Genomic DNA, 27,199 nt, shown 5'->3' on the forward strand with positions numbered 1-27,199 from the left:
TGACAATGTGTTATATTATTCAGAGATAAGGGCATGATTGAACAATTTTCTAGTATGGATTCAGCTGCATTATTAGAAAGAAAGGCAAAAGACAAAATTGTGGATTCTTCCTTTAAATATTGAAGAAAATTTAGTTGGAAATAATTCATATCAGCACATGGAAACAGGAAAAAGCCAATTCACTACAAACTCCTGTATCTAATAAAGTGGCCACAGTGTGTGTGTTTGTGTTCTCCTGCTACTGTAGCGCATCCACTTCAAGATTCAACATGTTGTGCATTCAGAGATGCTTTTCTGCACACCATTCGAGTTACTGTCGCCTTCCTGTCAGCTTGAACCTGTCTGACCTCTCCCATTAACAAAAAACTTTTGTCACTGAACTGACGTTCACTGCATGTTTTTCTGTTGTTTTTCACATCATTCTCTGTAAACTCTAGAGACCGTTGTGTGTAAAAACCGCAGAAGATCAGCAGTTTCTGAGATACTCAAACCACCCGGACTGGCACCAACAAACATTCCATGGTCAAAGTCATTTGGATCACATTTCTTACCCGTTCTGATGTTTGGTCTGAACAACGACTGAACCTCTTGACCATGTCTGCATACTTTTATGCATTGAGTTGCTGCCTCATGATTGGCTGATTAGATATCTGCATTAATGAGCAGGTATACAGATGTACAGTACAGGTGTACCATACATGTGTCACTAATAAAGTGGTCACAGAGTGTGTGTATCTCTTTAAAAGACTCCTAACTATCGCTATTGTATCTTTTTCCACCATTCCTGGCAGCTCATTTCATTCACCTATCATTCACTGTGTAAAAGTTTGCCCTGCGCATTTCCTTTACACTTCCCCCCCCCTTACCTTAAATCAGGGGTACCCTACCTAGGGTCCACGGACCCCTTGGCATAAAAAAAGGTTGGGAACACCTGCCTAAATGCATGTCCCTTAGTATTTGACTTTCCTATCCCAGGGAAAAGATTGTGTTAGGTCTGCCTACCCTATCAATGTCTCACATAATCTTAGCTTCGAAAGCTCCTGAGAAAACAAACACTCCCTAGAAAACAACCCAGGTTTCTCTCCTTATAGCTCATGCCCTCAAATCCAGGCAGCATCCTAGTAAATTCTTTTATACGCTTTCTGTAATGAAGTGACCAGAATTTCACACAAGATTCCAAATGCGGCCAAACCAAAGTTTTAAGTATAACCTTAATTTCTTGAACACTGTTTGTAATTTAACTTTTGGAAACCAGGTATCATTTTAATAAGTAAATTCTGCACACATCCCCCAAGACAAATATATCCTTCAAGTGATGTGGTATTCAGAATCCATAATATTGCTGTAGGTCTTTGTTAGGCTTTCACATAATCCTGACCCTGTAGTACTCAAGCCATTATCAACATTAAGGCCTTATTATTAACATCTTAAAAGTTTTATAAGTATTATTGTCAGTATCTGGGAGAGGACAAGTAGTTAATTTGCTATGGAAAATTCCTAAAAATAGGAAATGCTTCATGTAATGACTAATAATTCTGGAAAGAAACATTTCTGAAGCCGATGACATTCTGTGCATATTAAAAGAAAAGGCTATTTCTTGCACCCATGATTGTTCTGCAAATTGTATCCATAAAAAAGCAATAGTTTTTCTTTTTCAGGTTTTACTACTATCAAGGGAGAGTTAGTTCGGTCTATTTTGTACCCGAAACCAATAGACTTCAAGTTGTACCAAGATGCCTTTCGATTTTTGATGTGCCTCACAGTTATTGCAACAATTGGGATGATCTACTCGGTCTGTATTCTTCAGTTCAATGGGGTAGGTTATGAAAGTCACTGTACACAAACGTACCAGGAGCAATAAATTGCGAAATATTCATTCCATTTCTCTCCTACAAATTCTGATTGACTTCTTGGGTGCTTCCATTATTTTCAATTTTACTTTTGAATTTCCACCATCTATAGTTATTTGCTCCACATCTTATTCTCTCACTATTTAAATAGACCATTTTCCCTCATTTTCAGCAAGGTGGATGTCATCACATTTTCCAAATGCATAAATTCACAAGGTTACTCTTGTCTATCCTGCTAGTTACAAATCACAAACAGGAGAAAATCTGCAGATGCTGGAAATCCGAGCAACACACACAAAATGCTGGAGGAAATCAGCAGGCCAGGAACAATCTATGGAAAAAAGTACAGTCGACGTTTTGGGCCGAAACCCTTCGGCAGACTGGAGAAAAAAAGATGAGGAGTAGATTTGGAAGATGGGGGAGGGGAGAGAGAAACACAAGGTGATAAGTGAAACCAAGAGGGGGAGGGATGAAGTAAGGAGCTCAGAAGTTGATTGGTGAAAGAGATGCAAGGCTGGAGAAGGGGGAGTCCAATAGGAGAGACTAGAAGGCCATGGAAGAAAGCAAAGGAGTGGGGGAGCAACAGAGGGAGGCGATTGACAAGCAAGGAGATAAAGTGAGGGAGGGAAAAGGGGATGGGGATGTGAAGGGGGTGGGTGGGGTATGTTCACCTATGCTTTGTCCACCAGAAGAAGTGGGATCTCCCAGTGGCCAACCATTTTAATTCCATTTTCCAATCTCACTCTGATATGTCAATCCATGGCCTCCTCTGCTGCCGTGATGAGCCCACACTCAGGTTGGAGGAACAACACCTTATATTCCGTCTGGATAGCCTCCAGTCTGATGACATGAACATCAATTTCTCGAACTTCTGGTAATGCCCCCACCCCTCCTTCACCATTCCCCATCCCCTTTCCCTTCTCTCACCTTATCTCCTTGCCTGCCCATCGCCTCCCCCTGGTGCTCCTCTCCACTTTTCTTTCTTCCTGACCTTCTGGTCTCTCCTATCGGACTCCCCCTTCTCCAGCCCTGTATCTCTTTCACCAATCAACTTCCCAACTCTTTATTTCAACCTTCCCCCTCCCGGTTTCACCTACCACCTTGTGGTTTTCTCACTCCCCACCCCAACCTTTTAAATCTACTCCTCAGCATTTTTTCTCCAGTCCTGCCAAATGGTCTCAGCCCGAAATGTCAACTGTTTTTTGCATAGATGGTGCCTGGCCTGCTGAGTTCCTCCAGCATTTTGTGTGTGCTGCTAGTACAAACTCCAACTCCAACAGACTTGCCAAGCATATTAGATGTTTGAAAATGAATTATTTTCTATGATCGTTTCAGCAATTCACTCTAGCACATTCCCTGCCGTTGAAATTAGACTAACTAGTCTGCAATTCACAATTTTCCTTCTCCTTTCTTTCCTAAATAAATGGGATTACAATTTTCTTCCAGTGAAGAATTATGCGAGAACCTGTGGAATTTTAAAAGATAACAATTAGTGCATGCACTATCTCCATTGCCACCTCCCAAAACAGTGGAAGACAAGTCAGCAAATTTCTGGCGTATATTGGCTTGCATTGCCATTACTTTCTGTAATACATTTTTGTTTATAATGCTAATTCATTTTAGCTCCTCATTCATCTTAGATTTATTATTTTTCAATATTTCCAGGAGATTTTCTGCATCAACTTCTTTGAAGATGCACACAAAATACTTGCTAATTCCTTTGCGACTTGTGACACTTAAAAGACACGTCAGTCTAGAGTCAGTATTTTGTCTGTTGGATTCAATCAGCTAAATATCTCAGAGTAATAACTTCAGCTGCCTCAACTCCTTCACCCATTGCTTCACTTTTGTGATAGATTGCTTGTGGTGTGGATGATTATAGAGTGATACTTACATCTTCCCTGATACTGATGCATTCCATTTCTGCATTCAGGAATACCTAGACAATGGCTGTTTGCCTAGAATTACCTAGACAACGGGCAGCACGGTAGCATAATGGTTGGCGTAACACTTTACAGTCCAGGTGGCCTGGGTTCATTTTCCACCCCTGCCTGTTGGGAGTTTGTACGTTCTCCCCGTGACCACGTGAGTTACCTCCCACAGTCCAAAGATATACAGACTAGTAGGTTAATTGGTCATTATAAATTGTCCCATGATTCGGCTGGGATTAAATCGGGATTGCTGGGTGGCGTGGCTTGACAGGTCAGAAGGGCCTAGGCCAACTGTATGGCAATAAAATAATTAAGTAAATAACAATAGTACTTTACGGGCAAGCAATGACTATCTACACCAAGAGAAAGTCTAAGCACCTACCCTTGACTTGCAATTTTATTAGCATCCTCAATTAGTATTAGCTTCTCTTTCCTATTGGTCATCCTTCACCAAAAAATCAGCTGGCCCAACCACATAAAGTGGTTTGATGAAAGAGTATGGCTAATTGTCTCTTCATGTACCATCATCTTTTCAACGTCTACAACATTCTTTCCTAGGCTATGCCGATAGTGCCTCCCAAGCCTGCATAATGTGTCAATAGAATGACAATGACGCTTGGCACATGGGATCACATCGCCTGCAGGTTTCCTCTAATCTCACTTTTTTTAAAAATTGGAAATATATCAACATTGCTGTATTATTTCTGATTGTAAATCCTGGAACGTTGTCAACAACACTGTAGGAGTACAAAAGGCTGAGATAGTGGTTAGCCACTACTTTCTCAAGAGTAGTTAGGGATGGACAATAAATAAAAGTCCTGAAGTAATTCCTTATTACCATGGACTTTTTACTCTCCTCCCATCCGGTAGGCATTACAGGAGCCTCTACTCCCGCACCAGCAGGCACAGGAAGAGCTTCTTCCCTGACCCTGTCTGACCCTGCTGAACCTCTCATCACAGCGCTAAGCAATATTGCATCCGTATTGTACTGTCTCAGTATTTTTATATTTGTGTGCTGTAGCACTTTTTTTATTCGCAGTTATTTTGTAACTAACACTATTCTTTGCATTTCTGGTCGGATGCTAAATGCATTTCATTGGCTTTGTATGATAATGACAATAAAGTTGAATCTAACCTAATCTAATCTTATTCCTCCTCTATAAACATGTTCCAACTCCATGTTTTTATTTTCAAACTGTTAACTGATTGTGGCTTGCCATATTTACACATGTACTGCAAGATTAAGCTCTTTAATTTTTCAGCAACTTCCTCTGGGGGAAAAAAGGACTATTAAAATTAAATCAGCTCTAGTTAATTCCAGGCCAAGGCAAAATAACACATTCAAGTGAATTTACTATCTCACTTATTCTATAAAAAACTCTTCAGAAATTTTTTTGGAAAATTTCCATGTTGATATGGTAATGCTGTCTGTGATATATTTCATTTGAAATGAAGTTATTGACCAAATTTTTCTTGAAGGTAACAACTGGGAAACTGGTGATCAAGGCGCTGGGTGTAATAACTATTGCTGTACCACCTGCTCTACCTGCAACTGTGACTATTGGCATAATATATTCCCAGGAAAGACTGAAAAAGAAGGGAATCCTCAGTATTAGTCCACAGAGGATTAACATCTGTGGGCAATTGGATCTCATCTGCTTTGACAAGGTGTGTCAATTACTAGTTTGAGTTTATTATTGCTTCACAGCAGCTACTAAGCAACAACTGCTTCTCTGCAGTTTTCCCCGCTGACTTAAGCTTATGTTCATTGAGTACATCACTGCCATACATTTTGTCTGAATGTATAGTTGTGGGTTGAATGAGGAGCACATAGACCAATGTAACTCATTGAAATATCACAAAACTTTGGTTGAAATCAAACGTAATTGGGCTGGCTGGTGGCACAACGACATCGGTGCCGGACCCGGGAGCAGAGTTTCCCGGGTTCGAAACTAGTTGGGTCCGCTCCCGAGTATGCTTTCCATCTGTGCCGAGTTGAGTGTCGAGACTGCAACTTGACCTCGTAAAACAAAGGGAGAATACTGCGAAAATATCTGTGTGAGGAGTGGCGCGCCACACAGTCTCTCTCTCACTCCGCGCCTTGTAAAAAGCCATGAAAAATCCATCATCACGGACACGCAGACGCACAATCACAGACGCGCCCACATACGCACACACACATGCACAGGCTCGCACACGCCAAAAAAAAAGAAATCGGACGTAATTGTAATTGTCTGTCAGATTTGTTCAGATTCTTTTTAGCAAATGCCAATAGGAAACAAGTGAGTACATTTCTCCTCACAAACCAACCTCCCAATGGTTCTCAGCGGCTCTGCTTCAGGTTTATCGCCGTGTTACTTTCTCCACTGTGTCAGCAATGCAAGCAGTAATGTGGTTTACATTTTGGGTGGAAGTTGGGGAAAACAGCCTGGGTGGCCAAGGCAGGTATCTTTTGGGGTTTTAAACAATTATGGAGGTATTTTGGGAGAGTACTTTTGGTGCAATGGCAAACTGGAGGTTTTGAAGTTCACAATCTTTCTCCCAGTTTGGTCTATTTACTTCATAAATATTTCAGAGCAAGATCTGGCTCCCAGTTTTATATAATGGCTACTGCAATAAAAGATCACAAGAATATGAGAAGTAGGTGGAGTAAGCATTTCAGCCCCTCAAATTTACTTTGCTATTATTTGATTCTTTACAAATGGCAATCTATTTATCTCTGTTTGGAACTTAGATCATATGTAGATAGCAAGCAACCTCCAACCTGATGGCATGAATATTGACTTCTCTAACTCCCGTTAATACCCCTCCTCCCCTTCACACCCCATCCCTTATTTATTTATTTTATATATTTTCCCCACTTTTTTTCTCTCTCTCTTTTTTCTCCCTCTTTCCCTCTCACTATAACGCCTTGCCTGCTGTCCACCCTCCGGGCTCCCCTCCCCCCTTCTCTTTCTCCCCAGGCTTCCCATCCCATGATCCTCTCCTTTATTCAGCTCTTAGCTCCACCTCTCCCCCTCCTGTCTTCTCCTATCATTTCGGATCTCCCCCTCCCCCTCCCACTTTCAAATCTCTTACTATCTCTTCTTTCAGTTAGTCCTGACGAAGGGTCTCGGCCCGAAACGTCGACTGTACCTCTTCCTATAGATGCTGCCTGGCCTGCTGCGTTCACCAGCATTTTTTGTGTGTGTAGCAAGCATTCTAGTTTGTTTGTAATTGAAGGAAAAGCCCATTAATCTGGTTGACTCAAATAACCTACCTCAATCAATTTTTGTCCTTGGGAACATAATTTTTTAAGTATGGCAGTAGTGAAGGTTTATTATCATGTGAGCAAGCTGAAAAATAATGGGTCTTAAACTAGCATCTGTTACTTCTGCTTCTTAGACTCATCCCAAAACATAATTTCCTAAAAAATTATAACTAAGTAGCTAACCTATTCAAGTCACAATATATCATTTAATAAATCAATGAGATCTAATTTTTTGTGGAAATTTTCACTCACTAGCTGCCGAATTGCCGCTCAGTGAAAGATGTTTCTGACAGCTGGCTGAATCCTTTTTAATTCAGACCAGAATCATTCAAAATAGATAGGAACATAGCATTCATTACAACATTTTTGTCATATCTCCACTTATTACTGAAGCAAAATATGGCCCTGATTCCAAATGCTATAGAAAACGAACACACTGCACTTTATAATTTTAACTGAGGAAATTCACTCTAAAACATTGAGCAGTTTTGCAGTGGTAAAACCCAAAGCATAATTCAGACTCTAATAGTCATCATACTGTGTACAATCTATTGCTTTATGTGAATCAGTATTTTCATCAATTTATATAATATTTTCATATTCATGTAGACTGGAACTCTGACTGAAGACGGACTGGATTTGTGGGGCTTAGCTTCAACTAAAGGAAAAGGGTATGTTCCCTTGAACTGATAAAAGCAGAGACTTTTAAAGTTTAAAAATTGAAGATGTTTACTGTCAAGGAATCAGAAAAAAATTGTCTTAAACTGCTTCATACCAGCATTGATTTCTGTCCTAAACATGAGCTACAAGAAAACAGTGTATTAAAAATCAGGACAGCAAGACACAAGAGATTCTGAAGGTGCTGAAAATCTTCAGTAGGACGCACAAAATGCTGGAGGAAGTCAGCAAGTCTGGCAGCATCTATGGAAGGCAATAACACTGGACTTTTCGGGCCGAGACCCTTCCTCAGGATTGGAAAGGAGGTGGCAGAAGCCAGAATTAGAAGGTGGGGGATGAGAAGGGGTACAAGCTGGCAGGTGATAGGTGAGACCAGGTGAGGCGAAGGTAGGTGGGTGGGGGAGGCAGAATGAAGTAAAAGGCTGGGTGGTGATAGGTAGAAGAGATAAATGGCTAGAGAAGAGGGAATCTAAAAGGAGGGAACAGAGGACCATGGAAGCTGCTGTGTTCCCCTAATGGAGTGATGGAACAAGAACTTGGACTAATTGCCAAGTGCCGAAGAATTCTGAACCAGGTCCAAGCAACGCACAGAGTGTAGCCATCTGTTGAGTCCAAAGGAAGAGGATTACTGATGGTGCCTTGAGAATGTTTCAGTTTATAGGAATTTTGAATAAGCTATTATCTTAAAAATATTCTTCCCAAGACAATTTTTGAACATAGTTAACGATTTGTTAATTCAGGTTATTATTTTAGAAGTGTTTAAAAGTGGTTGTATATTTATTTAGTGGCTTGAATAATTTTTATTTTGTTTTTTTATATCTTTTTGAGAGCTTAAAATTTAAGTTTTTGAATATGTTTGAATGCCTCAAACACTTTTTTTAAAATAAGATTTTGACAAAGTCATTTTGGTTAGCAATCAAGTTTTATTTACATTTTGTACAGTTGATGAGTTTCTAATAAGATTGTTTAAATGTCCAGTTTACAGAACATATTCAAGTTTTGCAGTGGAGTGCAGTTACCATGGGGGCCCTTCTTTGGCGCCATGGCCAGTTGCCACTCGCTGATCCTTTTAGATAACACCCTCCAAGGAGACCCATTGGACTTGAAAATGTTTGAAACCACTGGCTGGGTGAGAGATATATTTGCACTAAAGGACTTCAGTGTGTTTATTTCTATGACCCACTCTATTACTGAAGTGCTTAGTGTCATCATTTTCCAAATTATGTGTTTCTTTTTATTGCTTTCATTCATGCATCCGACTCAAACCCTTCTATGTCCAGGACACAGCTCATACCTTCTCATACCTCTGTGCCAATTTCTTGAATGCATGTCTAAAACTCTTGGGATGTTTTGCTATTTTAAGTGTGTTTTATAAATATTAAAAGTTCCCTTGTCATTGTGTCAGTATTGATTTGAGGAAATGGCAAAAAGATGGCTTGAGCATGTAATAGCTGGTCAGTAAAGATATGTCAATTCATTGTTCCCGCTTTCAGCTACTTGGTGATGTTAAGGTTGATAACAAGTATTTGAGAAGCCATTGTCCAAATTTACAAAGACTGGCAATATGTATATATGATAGGAGAGGAGAGTGGACCATGGGAGAAAGGAGAGGCACCAGTGGGAGGTGATAGGCAGGTGAGAAGAGGTAAGTGGCTAGAGTGGGGAATGGGAGAAGAGGGGAGAGGGAAGGATTTTTTTTACCAGAAGAAGAAATTGATGTTCATGCCATCAGGTTGGAGGCTACCCAGGCGGAATATCAGGTGTGGCTCCTCCACCCTGCAAGTGGCCTCATTGTGGCACAAGAGGAGACCATGGACTGACATGTCAGAAGGGGATTGGGAATAGGAATTAAAATGGATGGCCACTGGTAAATACCGCTTTTGGCGGATGGAATGGAGGTACTCAACAAAGCAGTCCCCCAATTCACAATGGGTGTCACTGATGTAGAGGAGGCTCCATTGGGAACACCGGATACAATGGATGACCCCAATTGACTTGCAGGTGAAGAGTTGCCTCACCTGGAAGGTCTGCTTGGGGCCCTGAATGAAGGTGAGAGAAAGTGAGTGGGCAGGTGTAGCACTTTGGCCGCTTACAGGGATAGGTGCCAGCAGGGAGATGAGTGGGGTGGGCCAAATCGACAAGAGAATCATTGAGGGAGCAAATCATGCGGAAAGTGGAGAGTGGGGCTGGCGGGTGGGGGGAGATGTGTTTGGTGGTAGGATCCCTTTGGAGATGGCAGAAGTTCTGAAGAGTGGTGGTTTCGATGTGGAGGATCATGGTCTGCTAGGTTAGGACAAGAGGAATTCTATTCCTGTTAAGATGGCAGGAAGATGAGGTGAGTGTGGAAACCTTGGAAATGGAGGAGAGGGCAGCATCAATGGTAAGGGGAGGGAAACCCTGTTCTTTGAAGAAGGAGTAAACCCCTGATGTCCTGGAAAGGAAAGCCACATCCTGAGAACAGATGCAGTGGAGAGAAAGGAACTGAGAAAAGGGAATAACACTTTTACAGGAGACAGCGTGGGAAGACGTATACTCAAGATAGCCATGGGAATCAGTGTGTTTATAAAAGATGTTGGTTGACAATTTGTCTCCAGAGATGGAGACAGAAAGATTGAGAAAGGGGAGGATGTGTCAGAAATGGACTAAGTGAACTTAAGGGCAGGGTGGAAGTTGGTGGCAAAGCTGAAGAAATTTATGAGCTCAACATGGGCACATGAAGCAGTACCTATACAGTCGTCAATGTAGTGCAGAAAGAGTTTGGGAGCATTACCAGGGAAGTCTTGGAACCTGAACTGTTACATGTAGTTAACAAAAAGACAGGCATAGCTGTGACCAATGCAGGTATCCCATGGCTACCCTTTGAGTTTGGAGAAAGTGGGAGGAGCCAAAGGAGACATTGTTGAGGGTGAGGACCAGTTCTGCCAGATGGAGAAGGGTGGTGGTGGAGAGGAACTGGTTGGTTCTTTTGTTGAGAAAGACGCAGAGAGTTTAAGGTCTTCTTGATGGGGGAATAGAAGAGTATAGGGACTAGACGTCCATGTGAAAATGAGGCGATCAGAACCAGGGAATTGAAAGTTGTTGAGGAGATGGACAGCATGTGAAGTGTCACATATGTAGGTGAGTAAAGACTGAATTAAGGAGAATAGAATGGAGTCGAAGTTTGCAGACATGAGTTTAGTGGGGCAAAAGCAGGCAAAGACAATGGTCCTACCTGGACAGTAAGATTTGTGGATTTTGGGTAGGAGGTAGCAGCGAGCGGTGCAGAGTAAGGGAACTACAAGTTTGGTGGCAGTGGATGTGAGTTCTCCAGAGTTGATGAGGTCAGTGATGGAGTCAGAGACGGTTTTCTGATAGTCCAGAGTGAGATCCTTCTCGAGGGGTAGGTAAAAGGAGGTGTCCAAGAGTTGTCACCTGGCCCCAGGGAGGTAGCGGTCAGTCCACCACACTATAACAATACCCCCTTTGATCTGTGGCTTTGATAGTAAGGTTAGGATTGGTACGGAGAGAGTGAAGGGCAGTGTGTCCAGGGGGTGTAGGATTTGAGGAGGAGTAAGGAATGCTGTAGTTGAGCCAGTTGGTGTCCCATTGGCAATTAGAGGTGAAAAGATCCAGGGCAGGCAGAGAACCAGAGCAAGATGTCCAAGAAGAGGAGGAGGGTTGAAGATGAGAGAAGGGGTCATTGGTGCAGGGTGGGGAATTCTTGCCAAAGAAGTGGTCTCAGAGACTGAGGTGTTTTGGCCGGCATGGAACTCATGGAGGTGAAGGTAAAGGGGGACAAAGGTAAGGCCCTTGCTGAGGACAGAACGCTCTGCCTTAGAGAGGGTAAGGTCAGAAGGAATGGTGAGGACACGGCAGGGACTGGACCTGGGATTCGAGGGGGAAGTAAAGTTGGTGGCATCTGAGGAGGAGGGGAGTGTTGGGGTGTTCGGGGAAGGTAGAATGGGGCTGAAGGTGGAGCTCCAAGGACCCAAGAAGTGATGGTGGAGTTTGAGGGACACGGGGTTGGAGAGTTGTGTTGGGGGAAGGGGACCACTATATGTCATGAAACTATAATGTTCTTCTTTGTATTCAACACAGGAAATACAGGAAAATTCAGCTTTAAAACAGCAAACTGAGAACGCTCATTCATTTATTGTTAAGCCTGGACCTACAGCTAGTGAGGTAAATGATATGAATTGATACGCATATTCTCCCCATCTGCACAAGATGTGTAACACCTGTCCCTATTTCACCTTCCTCACCACTATTCAGGGCCCAAAACAGGTCTTCCAGGTGAGGCAGTCAGTCACATGTTTATCTGCCAATGTTATTTACTACGAGACTGTTTACCTGCCATTTTAATTCTCCTTCCCATTTATTCCCAAAGCAACATCTCTGTATTTGGCCTCCTCTACTGCCAAGGTGAGGCAAAACACAAACTAGAGGAACACCACCTCATATTGCACCTCGATAATCTACAGTTATTGAATTCTCCAACTCCTGGCAACTTCTTCCCCTCTGTGACATTTTTTCTTTCTGCCTGGTTTGCCTAGCCCCATGACTCTATCTTTCTCCCCTCCTCCACACTCTTCATCCTGTCCAGCACCCACACACTCCTTCTAACAGATCCTCTCCCCTACTGCTATGTGCAAACAGTCCTTCCAGATGAGGCGACACTTCACCTGTGAGTCTGCTGGGGTCATTTACTGTGCTCAGTGCTCCGTGTGGCCTCCTGTACATCGGTGAGACCCAACATAGATTAGGAGACTGCTTCGCTGAGCACCTGCCAGAACAAGCGGGATCTCCCAGTGGCCACCCATTTTAATTCCACTTCCCATTCCTATTCCTCCATGTTGTGATGAGGTTAGGCTGGAGGAACAACACCTTATATTCCACTTGGGTAGCTCCAACCTGAAGGCATGAACATCGATTTCTCAAACTTCCAGTAATGCCTCTCCTCCCCACTCTTCACCATCTCCCATTCCTTTTCCTTCTCTCATGTTATCTCCTTGCCGGACCATCACCTCCCTCTGGTGCTCCTCTTCCCCCCTCCCCTTTTTACTTTCTTCCATGGCCTTCTGTCTCTTTCACCAACCAAATTCCCAGCTCTTTACTTCATCCATCCCCCCCCCAGGTTTCACCTATCACCAGGTGCTTCTCTCTCCTCTCCCCCCATCTTTTAGATCTACTCCTCAGCTTTTTTTCTCCAGTCCTGCCAAAGGGTTTTGGCCCGAAACGTTAACTGCCTAAATGCCTGGAAACCTCTTACATCCTGCTCTCTACTTACAATCCTGCCTAGGTTTACATCATTAGAAAACTTGGAACTTGACAAGATTAGATGTAGAATGGTTATGACGACTGGAACCAAGTACAACAGGCTTAGAATAAGGGATCTGACATTCAAATTGGAGATAAGGAGAAATTCCTTTGCCTTGGAATGTGGAATCTTTCAAATTCACGGTCCATGAGGCATGTGGAGATACATCCACTGTGTTATACTCATGAATCAGAATCAGATTTGATATCACTGGCATATATCATGAAGTGTGTCGTTTTGCAGCAGTAGAACATTGCAATACACAATAATAAATGAAAACTACAAATTACTCTAAGAAGTATTTACATATAAATTGAATTAAATAAGTCTTGCAAAAAGAGAGAAAAAGAAAAGAAAAATATAACACCATAAGACATAGGAGCAGAATTAGGCCATTCAGCCCATTGAGTTTGATCCGCCATTCCATCATGTCTGATCCTGGGTCCCACTCATCACCATACACCTGCCTTCTCGTCATAGCCCATAATGCCCTGACCAATCAGGAAAAGATCAACTTCTGCCTTAAATATACCCATGGACTTGGCCTCCAGCGCAGTCTGTGACAGAGCATTCCACAGATTCACTACTCTCTAGCTAAAAAAAAATTCCTCCTTATCTCTGTTTTAAAAGGTCGCCCCTCAGTTTTAGACTGCGCCCTCTAGTTCTGGATACCTCCCCCCCCCCCATAGGAAACATCCTCTCCACATTGACCCTATCTAGTCCTTTCAACATTCGGTAGGTTTAATGAGATACTGTAGATGAGTTCATTGTCCATCCAGATATCTGATGGCGGATGGGAAGAAGCTGTTCTTAAAATGTTGAGTGTGTGTTTTCAGTCTCCTGTACCTCCTCCTTGAGGGTATCAATAAGAAGAGAGCATGCCTTGGGCTATGAAGGTCCTGAATGACAGATGCCACCTTTTTGAGGCAATGACCCAAAATTGTATGATACAATTTAATGGATTTTCAGATGTTAAGGGAGTCAGGGTAAAATTTTATTGATCATCTCATTGAATAGCTAATCTAGCACATTGGACTCAGTGCTATTCTTTTATGTCTATATGTTCTTATGATTCTAGTTTCACTCATGTAATAAGATTCAAATATGACTTGCAGAGCAGTTAACTTTTTATAGCATGAATGTTGTTATTTATTACAGGTGTCAAAGGCAGGAATTATAGTCTTGAAGCAATATCCATTCTCATCCGCACTGCAAAGAATGTCAGTTGTAACCCAAGTGATTGGTAAAGAAAAGCTAACAGTCTACCTTAAGGGAGCCCCAGAGATGGTTGTTCGTCTTTGCAAACCCCAGACAGGTTTGAATAGTCATCTGTGAATATAAGAGCATTTGATGAATTATGGTCAACTCCAGAAATGAATGGTACATGAACTTCATCACACAAATGGGGAAGCAGATACAGGGTTTGCTGCAGAAGGAACATAACTCAGTTAGTAGTTCTTGACAACCAATGGCAGGAGATTTGAACTTTTGCCTCTGCATTCTGCGTGACATCTAATGGAGGACTGGACTCTGCTTTACAATCTCAGATCTGGTATGAATAGAGACTCACACATCACAACTAGCTCAAGTTGTCCAGCAAATGGAATATGGTGATTATTGTAGTCAATCTGCCGTCTAACACATAACAATATTATGGGTATACTGGTAGCACAGCAGATTAATAATCTGAAGCTCTGGACTGACAATGCAGTGTTCAAATCCTGTCATGCAACTGTAGAATTCAAATTCTGTTTACAAACTACTGGATTGGTCTAAAATCACAGTTGATTCATTTACCAGGTCTGACCTGTATGCGACTTAAAGCTCCTGATTTTTAAATGCCCCACTAACATAGTCCAGCAAGCCACTGAGTTCAAGGGTAACAATTACTGTCATACAGTACAGTGCAAAGGTCTTCGGCAACCTAGATTTTTAATATGGTTTCAGATCGTATGGCCTCCTCAGAACTTTGATCCCAACATTGTTGAGGCTATCTGGGATTACCTGGAGAGACAGAAGCAAGCCAGACAGCCAAAGTCTTCAGAAGAACTGTGGCAAATTCTCCAAGGTTCTTGGAACAATCTACCAGACGATTTTGTTCTGAAACTGCATGACAGTGTACCTAAGAGAATTGATGCAGTTTTAAAGGCAAAAGGTAGTCACACCAAATATTGATTTGATTTACACACACAGGGTTCCGGCTCTGTGAAATGTCAACTGTTTACTCTTTTCCATCGATGCTGCCTGGCCTGCTGAGTTCCTCCAGCATTTTGTGCGTGTTGCTCGGAATTCCAGCATCAGCAAATTTTCTCTTGTTTGTGTATTGATTTGATTTAGCTTTTTACTGTTTACTACTCTTTATAGTATATTTTGTTCTTTAGAAACTTTTCATTTCATTATTTTGGAAGCATTTTCGCTTTTCACCATGTTTTTATGTGTGCCTAAGACTTTTGCACAGGACTGTATGTAAGAATACAAACAATTTACCAAACAAAATGGTGATAATTGTTAAAGGTTGCATGATGATGAATTCCATTTGTGGCTCCTTAGCAAATAAAAGCAATCTTATCTGCATGCAGCAATACCTTTGAAACATTTAAGGCATGGGCTAATGGGTGACGAGTAAAATTCACACCACCATGCTGCATTGACCATCTCCAAACAGAGTGTGTAGCCAACACCTCATGCCAAGTCCACCATTATCTAAATGTTGAGATTTGTTACTATCCAAAGATTCAGCAAGACCACCAAATACATCAGAAGGTTGCGTGTGTAGTAATAGAGGCACGGCACCCTATAATGAAGTCCACACCTTAGAAACATGGAGAACTATCACCTGCAGATAGCATTGGAAGATGCATGCCATTCTAATTTGAAAATGTATTGCCAGTCCTTTATTGTTAGCAGACCTAAGTCCTGGAGTTCTGTGCTCAGCCAAATGGTTCATGAACTTATGAGCACCGCCTTGCTATTCCTCTATTTTTCTACAGTAATTTATGGTAATTGTTTATGACAATACAACTAAATTCACGACTTGCGTTAGTGATAATAGGTTTACTTCTGATTCTCAGAGTGCCTTCACCAAAAGGACTGCAGCAATTCAATAGGTTCAAATTTCAAAGTAAATTTATTATCTAAGTACATATATCACCATGCACTACCTTGAGATTTATTTTCTTGCAGGCATTCACAATTTGATAGTGAAATATGGTAGAATCAGTGAAAAGCTGCACACAATGACAAATGTGCAAAAGAAGACTAACTGGGCAAATTTTTAAAAATTAAAATTTTAAATAAATGGTATTGAGAACATGAGTTGGTAGAAGGCAGTTCACCAGAATTTCTTCAAGGGTAATGGAAGGTGCAAAATAAATGAATAATTTTTTTTAATGCTGGAGATTATGAGCTTAGTATGCATTGAAAGGATGTAAAAAATGCCTACTTACTTTTTTTAATTTTTGCTGACACTGAAGAGATTTGGATTAGGAATATAATTCAACAGATGTTAGCTCCTACGTGACTATTGTTGAATTAGAAACTGGAAGTTTTTATCAATGATGCTGACTTTAATTTTCTGTCACTTTTAGTCTCAGTTAAGAGCAAAACTATATAAACCTAACACTGTATCCATTTATAGAAACATCTTCACACCAACAATCCCAGTTTATAGTGGCAGATTCTTTTCTTTGTTAACTCACCCTGATATTTCTTAACCTGATTAACCTGGCAGTCTTTGCACATTTTTTCTTCTTCAAGGTTAAGATTTGCTCATCATTGGTTTAGTCACTGCTTCATTGATTCTATGCATTATCAAAAATAATGTAACCTGACCACGAATTTTAGTTAGCTCACTTTTGTTCAACAATACAGGATTTTTGATTTCAAAAGCATTAAAGTGACCAAGAAAACATTTAACATATTCTTTAGTGGTCAGTAGAGAACAGTTTTCCATCTTCGTCACACTGCCTCATTTCTACGTGACATAAAATATTCAGTCTTTGGTCATGGCACTTTGGTTGAGAAAGAGCGTAACTTTAAAAAGATGCCACATAACATCTCAGAAATACTTGTAATTATTTAAATTACAACAAAGTTCCCATGAAATAATTAAGAGTTACTACATACAGACGTGCAATCATCACTCAGCAGAATGATGTGACAAATAGCAATGATTGATGGCGGTGGATTCAATTATACTGTTCAAAGGGGAACTGAATACATATCTGAAAGGAAGCACTTTTCAGAGCATGGAGAGAGAATTGGGTTTAGCTGAAATGCTCTTTCATAGAACTGGTACAGATTCTACCACTCAAATTGCCTTCCATGCTATAAGTGTTCTGTAAATGCCAAAGATTTTAAACTGGGTGACAGGACAAGATTTGGAAATGAAAATGTGCTTGAAGGATGCAGTTTCTGCTATATAAAATTTACAGGACTTCAAAGGTGATCATGCAATACAAACACAAATAAGTTATGCTAAACATTTATGAAACTTTTGTTCCACACTTCTGGAAGACTAGCAAGGGTTAAGAGACAATGAGGAGAGGAGATATTGGGTTGGTACTGGGATGCTGAACTAGGTTAATGGGACAGCCTGGAGGACTGAGCCTGTGCTTCTCACATGGGTTATCGAAGGCTTGAGTAAAGTTTGTTCAAAGTGATGCAGGATTGGGATAAGTAAGGAGAAAATTTGTGCAATGCCAAATGTTTTAATAATCAGTGAATAGAGATGTAAGTGATTTACATGGGATATGAAGTTAAGCACAAGGGCCAAGTGACCTATTCTTGCTTCCTTATAATAAAAGACATTGCCTGAAGATTAACAAAATATATGCAGGGAGTTATAAACTGAAATGGACGACTTGTACAAGTAGAATCTTCAGTAATTTGTGAAAGAAAATTAGAAAAATACTTAATGGGGAAAATTCAAGTGGCTTTGCAATAGTGAGATGAACTGGGTAACTCATCCAAACAGCCAGCTCAGGCAAAATTGTTTCAATAGTTTTCTATTGCACTGAGTTATTCCAAAATTCGATGGTGCAATTTCTTTGAATGGTTTCATGATCTATGAAGCCCATTGATAATCTTTGAAATAGGTAGCTGCATCCTTGATTTATTCTAGTATCTTGTTAGAAAGCCAGCATGTTAGAATATTATCAACCACAAACCATAACACCCAGCTAGATGATGTATTTGGATATCTTTTGATATGTTCCTTATTGCTTTGATTCTGTCTCGTATGAGAAAAGAGGAGATATGGTGACGCTCAAGAAACTTGCATTGTAATTTCATGTATTTTGCAGTTCCAAGAAGTTTCTCAAGGGAATTGCAGCGCTATACAGAGCAGGGTTTTCGAGTTATCGGGTTTGCTTTTAAATCTATTTGGAACAGCAGAAACATCAGAGTAGCCAATTTAAAGAGGTGAGTCATACCAGCATACATCCACTATGAAAATAATTTTTCCTCCTCCAGCATGTTAATTGAGCTGATTTATGGCTGTGTGGTTCTCAACCTGCTTCAAAAGTGTAAGGTGGTATATTTAGGAGTGCCAGTTAAGATCAGATGGGTGGATAGAAGACTGATTCTGGTGTGCAAAGCCAGATTCTATGTGATGTGAGCCACAGTTCCCATTTTTGACTATCATTTTATTACAGAATAAATTTCTCAGAATATTTTTTAAATTCTTTATGAAAGCAGTTGGACAACACAACAGAAATATGGTGACGTAAATCACCAGCATACGGAGACAACAATCGAGAGTTAACAGTACATCACTCACTCCATTGTTATTTACATCCACTTTATTAAATGTACAGCTGTACCTGTACACCTGCTTCTTCATGCAAATATCCCATTAGCAAATCAGGTGGCAGCAACTCAATGCATAAAAGAATTCAGGCATGGTCAAGAAGTTCAGTTTTCCAGACAAAACATCATAATGGAAAAGAAATGTGATCTAAATGACTTTGACCATGGAATGATTGTTGGTGCCAGGGAGGGTGGTTTGAGTATCTCAGAAACTGCTAATCTCCTGGCACTTTCATGCATAACAGCATAATAGACTTTACAGAAAATGGTGCAAAAAAAAAAGAAGAAACAACCAGCGAGAGACTGTTCTTTGGGCAAGAAGAGAGAGGTAAAAGAAGAATGGCCAGACTAGTTCATGCTGTCATGAAGTCGAGTCTAATTCAAGTAACCACATGTTACAAGCTGTGCAGGAGAGCATCTCTGAACACACAACAGGTCAAACCTAAAGTGGATGGGCTGCAGCAGCAGAAGATCATGAATGTACACTTAGTGGCCACTTTATTAGGTACAGGAGGTACCAAATAAAGTGGTCAAGAGTATATAATTTATGCAGAAAGAACGTGATATTTTTCTTCCATTCATAATTTTGGTTGATTGGTGGTTTTATTTATTTGATATGTGGTTGGGCTCTCATTCAATCAAGACTGAAACTTATTTCAAGACAACTTCATTCACAGTTATTCATATAAAAATTATAAAAGAAGTAAATTTTAGACCTGATTCAAAGGGATGTTTATGTTTAGAAGGGATCTTTCTATATGCACAAGGCAAAGTTCAGAAGTCCCATGTGTGACAAGACAGCTGACCTTTATTTCTGTGCAAATACCTTGTGAGAAGAATCAAGAATACCAGCCTTTACGAAAAATTACTTGCATTGCTTAAACACATTCGTACATGTAGATACATGTTTATTTGTATACAATATCTACCTTTTTGTTGAATTATAACCAGAATAATGGTAGAACATTTAATAAAGGTGTAACATAAAATGTGTATTAGATGCATATTAAGAATTTTATTTTGCTTAATTTATTGAAGGGAAGATGTAGAATCTGACTTGGTATTCCTTGGGCTGCTGATATTAGAAAACAAACTGAAGCCACAGACAGCTCCTGTACTATCTGAATTATCCAAAGCCAGGATACGAACAGTTATGATCACAGGTACTTACGAAATTTATGGAAGTCTGTTGGTAGCTACCAATAAAGAGCTGAGTTATATAGATTGGAAAAATCTCAAGTTCAGTTTTTGTGCTAGTTAGTCAAAACTTAGCCATGAGTAGAAGCAGCATTATGTTAAATTTGAGATGATAAAAAGAAAGATTCCTATGATTGCGATTCACATATACTATTTAATGATAGTGTGGATATCAGGGAAGACCGTGGTCTAGGACTGTACAGATTTACATTCAGTTCTCTTGTGTAAGTTGCTACTTATGTTGATCTGAACATTTCAAATATACAGTACATAATCATTCTCTCCGAACTTTACCATGCCCTTCACTTTCCTTTTGTAAAGATAAGTAATGCCATTTAAATTATTTAGAGAAAGATCTATTGATGCCTGATGGAGAACTTTTCTCATTAAGCAAAGAGATTATTTGAAACTGTTTTTAAAGTGGAATCATTTCTTACAGGTGACAACCTGCAGACAGCTGTCACAGTGGCCAAAAATTCTGGGATGATCCCATTAACTCACAAGATTATTTTAGTTGAAGCCTCAAAGGTGAAGATATCTGGAGCAGCAGTCATCACCTGGAAAATAATGGAAAATGGCAGGAATAATATTCAGATTTATACTGGAGTAAGTACTCGAGTATCTAATGCTAGCATTCACAATAGTGTTGTACTTAATGGATATCAGAAAATTATTAGTTATCAGTGAATTGCAATGTTCCTTTTATCTCAGGATAACATTACAAGTTGTGAGCAGGAAATCTGAGCAAAATTTAATATTAGTTTGAACAGAACCACACTAATCGAACTGGAGGGGGGGTTTCTTAAATCAATATGTAGATAGTCCAGCCAGAGGAGGGGCTACACTGGATCTGGTGTTGGGTAATGAGCCTGGTCAGGTGACCAAACTTTAAGTGGGTGAGCACTTAGGGAACAGTGACCACAACTCTGTAAGTTGTAAGATAGTTATAGATAAAGATAAATATGGACCTTACGGGATAATATTAAATGGGAATGAAGCAAATTACAACAGCATTAGGCTGGAACTAGGGGGAGTTAATTGGGCCAGCTGTTTTTGGGCAAGCCTACATCTGACATGTGGAGGATGTTTAAAAAAAATAACTGCATAAAGCACAGGAAAAGTTTGTTCCAGTCAGAAAGAAAGACACCAATGGTAAGGTAGAAGAACATTAGATGTTGAGCAAGGTGATGAATTTAGTCAAAAAGAAAAAGGAAAAGTATGTAATGCTTAAGAAGCTAAAATCAAACAAAGCCCTTGAGAATTATAAAGCCAGAAAACAGCTCAAAAGGCAATTACGAAAGCCAGGAGGGGCCAGGAAGAATATATAGCAAATAACATTAAAGAGAATTCCAAGGCACTCTATTGATACACCAAGAGAACTAGGGAGAGGGTAGAATCACTCAGGAATAAAGGGAAAACATGTGTTTGGATGCTGAGGATGTGGGCAAGATCCTTAATGAGTACTTTACATCAGTATTTACCAAGGAGAATGATGTGGATGGAAGGGAGATCAGTGCTGAGCTTATTAATATTCTAGAGCATTTTGAGGTAAAGGAAGAGGTAGTGTTGGGTCTCTTAAAGAGAGTTAAGCTAAATAAGTCCCCAGGACGAGATGGGATGCACTGCGGGTTATTGAGAGAGTCAACGGATGAGATTGCTGGGGCTTGACCAATATCTTCATGTCTGCTCTAGCTAGAAGCAAGGTCCTGGAGGACTGGCGAGTAGCTGATGTTGTTCTATTATTCAAGAAGGGAACCAGGGATAGTCCTGGAAACTATAGACGGTTGGGTCTCACATCAGTGTTAGGGAGTTACTGGGGAGAATTCTTAGGGATAGGTTTTAAGAGCATTTGGAAAACCATGGCCTAATTAGAGAGAGCCAGCATGCTTTTGTTTGGGGCAAGTTGTGTCTTACCAACTTGACTGAGTTTTTCTAAAGGATGCAGAAGAGGTTTGCTAGGATGCTGCCTGGATTAGAGACCATGTGTTATAACGAGAGTTCGGACAAACATGGGTTGCTTTCTCTGGAGCAGCGGAGGCTAAGGAGAGATCTGATAGAAGTGTAGAAGGTAAGGAGAGGCATAGATAAGGTTGGCAGACAATTATATTTTACCCAGAGTTAAGATAGCTAATACCAGAGGGAAAACATTTAAGATGAGAGGGGGTAATTTCAAAGGAGATGTGAGGGGTAAGTTTTTTACAGGGAGTGCTGGGTGACTGGAATATGCTGCTTGGGGTGGTGGTAGAGGCTATAAATTTAAGTATGCTCATGAAAGTGAGGAAAAAAGAAGGATTACTTTAGTTGGTCATTTGATTACTAATTTAATTGGTTCGGCACAACATTGTGGGCAAAAGGGCCTGTCCCTGTATTGTACTGTTCTACGCTCAATGTTCTATAACCAGTTGTATGTGTGTTTATTCCTCTGTTTGTACAGTAAAACACTGATAATCCAGTGCACGTGTGACTTTGGTAGTGCTGGAGTGGTGGATTTTCCAGTCAATTAGATGGTATTCAATACGAATACAGTGTTTTTTAAGATGTTATGCAATATTTTAATACTTTTTTGGGGAACCTGACAATTTTCAATAGCTTCTAAGAACAAAGGCCTTGGTGAATTTAACTATGCCCCTGTTAAGTTTCGGGGAGAGTTGGTACTGGAGCCCAGGTGAGTTTCACAGAGATGAGGAAAATTTTACCTGAACCATCAGGATTTCCAAATAATCAGATATTTTTTGTTGGTGTTTTGTTGTCTATTGTCCAGTACAGATTGAAATATAGTGATGATTTTTAAATAGTGGATGACTGATAAAAGTTCATAGTTTATCACATAAATTACTTCATATTAAGGTATATAAAAATAAAATTAATTCATTGCTACATTATGTTATTTGTTCAAAATATAGTTTTAGACTACACGTGCTTTGATGTTTCTTATATTAATTTTGCTTTTAGATTTTGTAATAAATACATAATAATTCTGGCTCTCTACTTTTAGTTTAAAGTATTACAAACTTTATATTTGTATGTTTAGGAAAGTAAAATTCTTATGGATGACTGTGATAAGAATAAAGACTTTCACTTTGCTATGACTGGAAAATCATTTGACATTCTAATTCAACACTTCTATCATTTACTACCAAAGGTAAGTCATCTAACATTCAGATTAATCCTCAAAATCCCAGATATACTCAGGATTATCCAGGATCCTGGGATATCATATGGGAGTGTTTTAGTCTGATAGTCTCATCCTGGGTGAAGTCTATAAACAGATGGGTGGCTACCAAGATAAACAAAGTAGATAGGCATTCAGAGCTGGAATTTCCTGTGACCATTCTTCTCACTAACGGGTAAAACCTGTGGATACTATTGGGAGGGGAAGTAACCCTTCAGAGGTCAGCATCGGTAGTCGGGTCAGTGCACTGAGGCAGGAAAGGGAAAGATGAAATCAGGTGGAGTGAATTTAACAGGGGCCTCAACGGTAAGGGGCACAGATAGGCATTTCTGTGATCACAATCAAAACTCCAGAATGATGTGTTGCTTCCCTGGTGCCAAGTTTAAGTACATTTCACAGCAGATACAGGATATTCTTAGAGGGGACTGTGAACAGCCAGAGGTCATGGACCATATAGAACCATAGAACACTACAGCACAGAAAACAGGCCATTCGGCCCTTATAGTCTGTGTCAAAATTTTATTCCGCTAGTCCCATTGACCTGCATCCAGTCCATAATTCTCCAGACCTCTCCCATCCATGTATCTATCCAATTTATTCTTAAAACTTAAGAGTGAGCCCGCATTTACCATGTCAGATGGCAGCTCGTTCCACAGTCCCACCACTCTCTGAGTGAAGAAATTCCCCCTGATGTTCCCCCTAAACCTTTCCCCTTTCACCCTAAAGCCATGTTCTCTCGTATTTATCTCTCCTAATCTAAGTGGAAAGAGCCTATTCACATTTACTCTGTCTATACCCCTCATAATTTTGTAAACCTCTATCAAATATTCCCTCATTCTTCTACACTCCAAGGAATAAAGTCCTAACCTGTTCAATCTTTCCCTGTAACTCAACTCCTGAAGACCTAGCAACATCCTAGTAAATCTTCTCTGCACTCTTTCAATCTTACTGATATCCGTCCTATAGTTAGGTGACCAGAACTGTACACAATATTCCAAATTTGGCCTCACCAATGTCTTATACAACCTCCCCATAACATCCAACTCCTATACTCAATACTTTGATTTATGAATGCCAGGATGCCAAAAGCCTTCTTTACAACCCTGTCTACCTGTAATGCCACCTTCAGGGAATTATGTATTTGAACTCCCAGATCTCTTTGTTCCTCCACACTCCTCAGTGCCCTATCATTTACTGTGTATAGGTACCAATCACTTAGGAGGAAAAGATATGAAGTCCTGCAAAGGGATTTTAGGAAGCTAGGTAGAAAATTAAAAAGCAGGATTTCCAGGGTTATAATTTTAGGATTACTGCCCATGCCATGTGCTAGTGAAGTGTGAAATGGATACGTAGAGCAGTTTCAGTAAACGGCTAAGGAGCCCGTACAGGAGAACAGGCTTCAGATTCATAGATCATTGGGATCTCTTCCAGGGCAGGTTGGACCTGTACAGACAACACAGTTTGATCTGAACTAGAGGGGAATCAATGTATCCTCCCTGGGAGGTTTGCTTATGCCACTCTAGGGGGTTTAGATAGAGTGATAGAGGGATGGGAACTACAAGAGCAGGCCGACAGGTGGTTAGATTGAGATTAAGAAAGATGGAACGACAGTAAGACTGAAGGGAAGGACGCAAGGGGCAGCAAATAAACATGGTGGGACTGATGGGCTGAAATGTGTTTATTTTAATGCTAAGAGGATTGTGGGTAAGGAGGATGAACTTAGCCTGAATGAGTACATAGAACTATGATGTTGTTGCCATTGCAGAGACCTTGTTGCATAAGGGACAAAACTGGCAACTCATTCTTGCTGGTTTTCATTGTTTTAGATGTGAAAGAGAAGACGGTAAAATTTGTGCAAAGGTTGCATTACTGATATGGGAGAATGTCACAGCAGTACCCAGAGAGGACACAGGCAATTTGGGTGGAGCTCCAAAATTTTTTTGAAAAGGTGGAATTACATTAATGGAATTATACTATAGCATCCCCCAATAGCCATTAAGAGATGGAGGTATGGATATGTAGACATATTGTTGAAAGGTGCAGGAATCATCGTGGGAGGATTTTAACTTCCCCAGTATTGATTGGAGCTTCCTTAATATTTTAGGCTTAGGTGGGGCAGGATTTTTCTAGTGTATCCAAGAGGAGATCTTGAAACAGTACAGGGAGAGTCCAACTAGAGAAGAAAACATACTGGACCTGATTCTCGGAAATAAGCCAGACCTTGTGACGAATCAGATGGTGGGTGAACATTTTATGAAACAGTGACCAAAACTCATTATGTTTTCAGATAGTAAGAATAAAATCAGATCTTGCAGCAAGGCACTAAATTGGAGGAGGGCAAAATATGAAGGATAATTCGGGAGCTAAATGCCATTGATTGGAAGCAACTGTTGTCAATCGCGACCACAGTTGTTTAAAGACTGGCTGATCCTAGTTCAGGATTGGCGTGTTCTACTAAGGAGTAAAGATAAGGATGGTAAGGTAAGGGAATCTCAGATGACCTAAGAGGTCCTCATTTTAGTCAAAAAGGAAAAAGCAAGCATATGCAAGGTTTAGGAAGCTAAAATCAGCCAGGATTGTTGTAGACTGTGAAGGCAGCAGGAAAGTGATCAAGCAGGTGATTAGGAAAGCCAGAAGGAGCCATGACCTGTCCTTGGCGAGCAAGATCAAGGAGATTGCCAAGGCATTTTGTACTTACATTAAAGAAAAAAGTGGATACCTAAGGAGAAGGTATGCCCACATGGACAAAGGAGGAAATTTGTACTTGGAGTCGAAGCAAGTGAATGAGGCACTGAATGAGTACTTTGTGTCGGTATTTACCAATGAGAAGGATTTGGAGGATAGTGAAGGCAGAGAGGAGAATGCTAATATGCTGGGACGTTTTGAGATTAAGAAGAAGGTAGTGCTGAGTCTTCTGAAAAGCGTTAAAGTGAAAAGTCCCCCAGGCCTGATGACACATAGAAAACATACAGCACAATACAGGCCCTTCAGCCCACAATGCTGTGCCGAACATGTACTTACTTTAGAAATTACCTCGGGTTACCCATAGCCTTCTATTTTTCTAAGCTCCATGTACCTATCCAGGAGTCTCTTAGAAGACCCTATCGTATCTGCCTCCTCCACAGTCGCCGGCAGCCGATTAAACGCACTCACCACTCTCTGCGTAAAAAAACTTACCCCTGACATCCCCTCTGTACCTACTTCCAAGCACCTTAAAACTGTGCCCTCTCTTGTTAGCCACTTCAGTCCTGGGAAAAAGCCTCTGACTATCCACATGATCAATGCCTCTCATCATCTTGTACACCTCTATCAGGTCACCTCTGATCCTTTGTTGCTCCAAGGAGAAAAAGCCAAGTTCACTTAACCTGTTCTCATAAGGCATGCTCCCCAATCCAGGCAACGTCCTTGTAAATCTCCTCTGCACCCTTTCTATGGCTTGCACATCCTTCCTGTAGTGAAGCGACCAGAACTGAGCACAGTACTCCAAGTAGGGTCCTATGCAGCTGTAACATTATCTCTCAGCTCTTGAACTCAGTCCCACGATTGATGAAGGCCAATGCGCTATATGCCTTCTTAACCAAACAGTCAACCTGCACAGCAGCTTTGAGTGTCCTGTGGACATGGACCCCAAGATCCCTCTGATCCTCCACGTTGCCAAGAGTCTTACCATTAATGCTATATTCTGCCACCATATTTGACCTACCAAAATGACCTACCTCACACTTACCTGGGTTGAACTCCATCTGCCACTTCTCAGCCCTGTTTTGCACCCTAGCGATGTCCTGCTGTAACCTCTGACAGCCCTCCACACTCTCCACAAAACCCCCAACCTTTGTGTCATCAGCAAATTTACTAATCCATCCCTCCACTTCCTCATCCAGGTCATTTATAAAGATCATGAAGAGAAGGGGTCCCAGAACAGATCCTCTGGTCACTGACCTGCATGCAGAATATGACCCGTCTACAACCACTCTTTGCCTTCTGTGGGCAAGTCAATTCTGGACCCACAAAGCACAT

At 40.7% G+C, this 27,199-nt stretch overlaps 1 protein-coding gene across 1 annotated transcript in view; it reads left to right on the forward strand.

Annotated features, from left to right (window-relative positions):
• The window catches only part of atp13a3 (ATPase 13A3), a 124,185-nt gene that overhangs the window by 46,785 nt on the left and 50,201 nt on the right, over nt 1-27,199 (forward strand). The window contains 10 exon segments of the mRNA XM_072256954.1: nt 1,659-1,816; nt 5,261-5,449; nt 7,641-7,702; nt 8,688-8,838; nt 11,787-11,870; nt 14,164-14,320; nt 18,309-18,426; nt 19,852-19,976; nt 20,450-20,616; nt 23,042-23,152. Coding sequence (XP_072113055.1) covers nt 1,659-1,816; nt 5,261-5,449; nt 7,641-7,702; nt 8,688-8,838; nt 11,787-11,870; nt 14,164-14,320; nt 18,309-18,426; nt 19,852-19,976; nt 20,450-20,616; nt 23,042-23,152 — 1,322 coding nt within the window.

Source organism: Mobula birostris, chromosome 4, assembly GCF_030028105.1.
Source record: "Mobula birostris isolate sMobBir1 chromosome 4, sMobBir1.hap1, whole genome shotgun sequence".
Lineage (NCBI taxonomy): Eukaryota > Metazoa > Chordata > Chondrichthyes > Myliobatiformes > Myliobatidae > Mobula > Mobula birostris.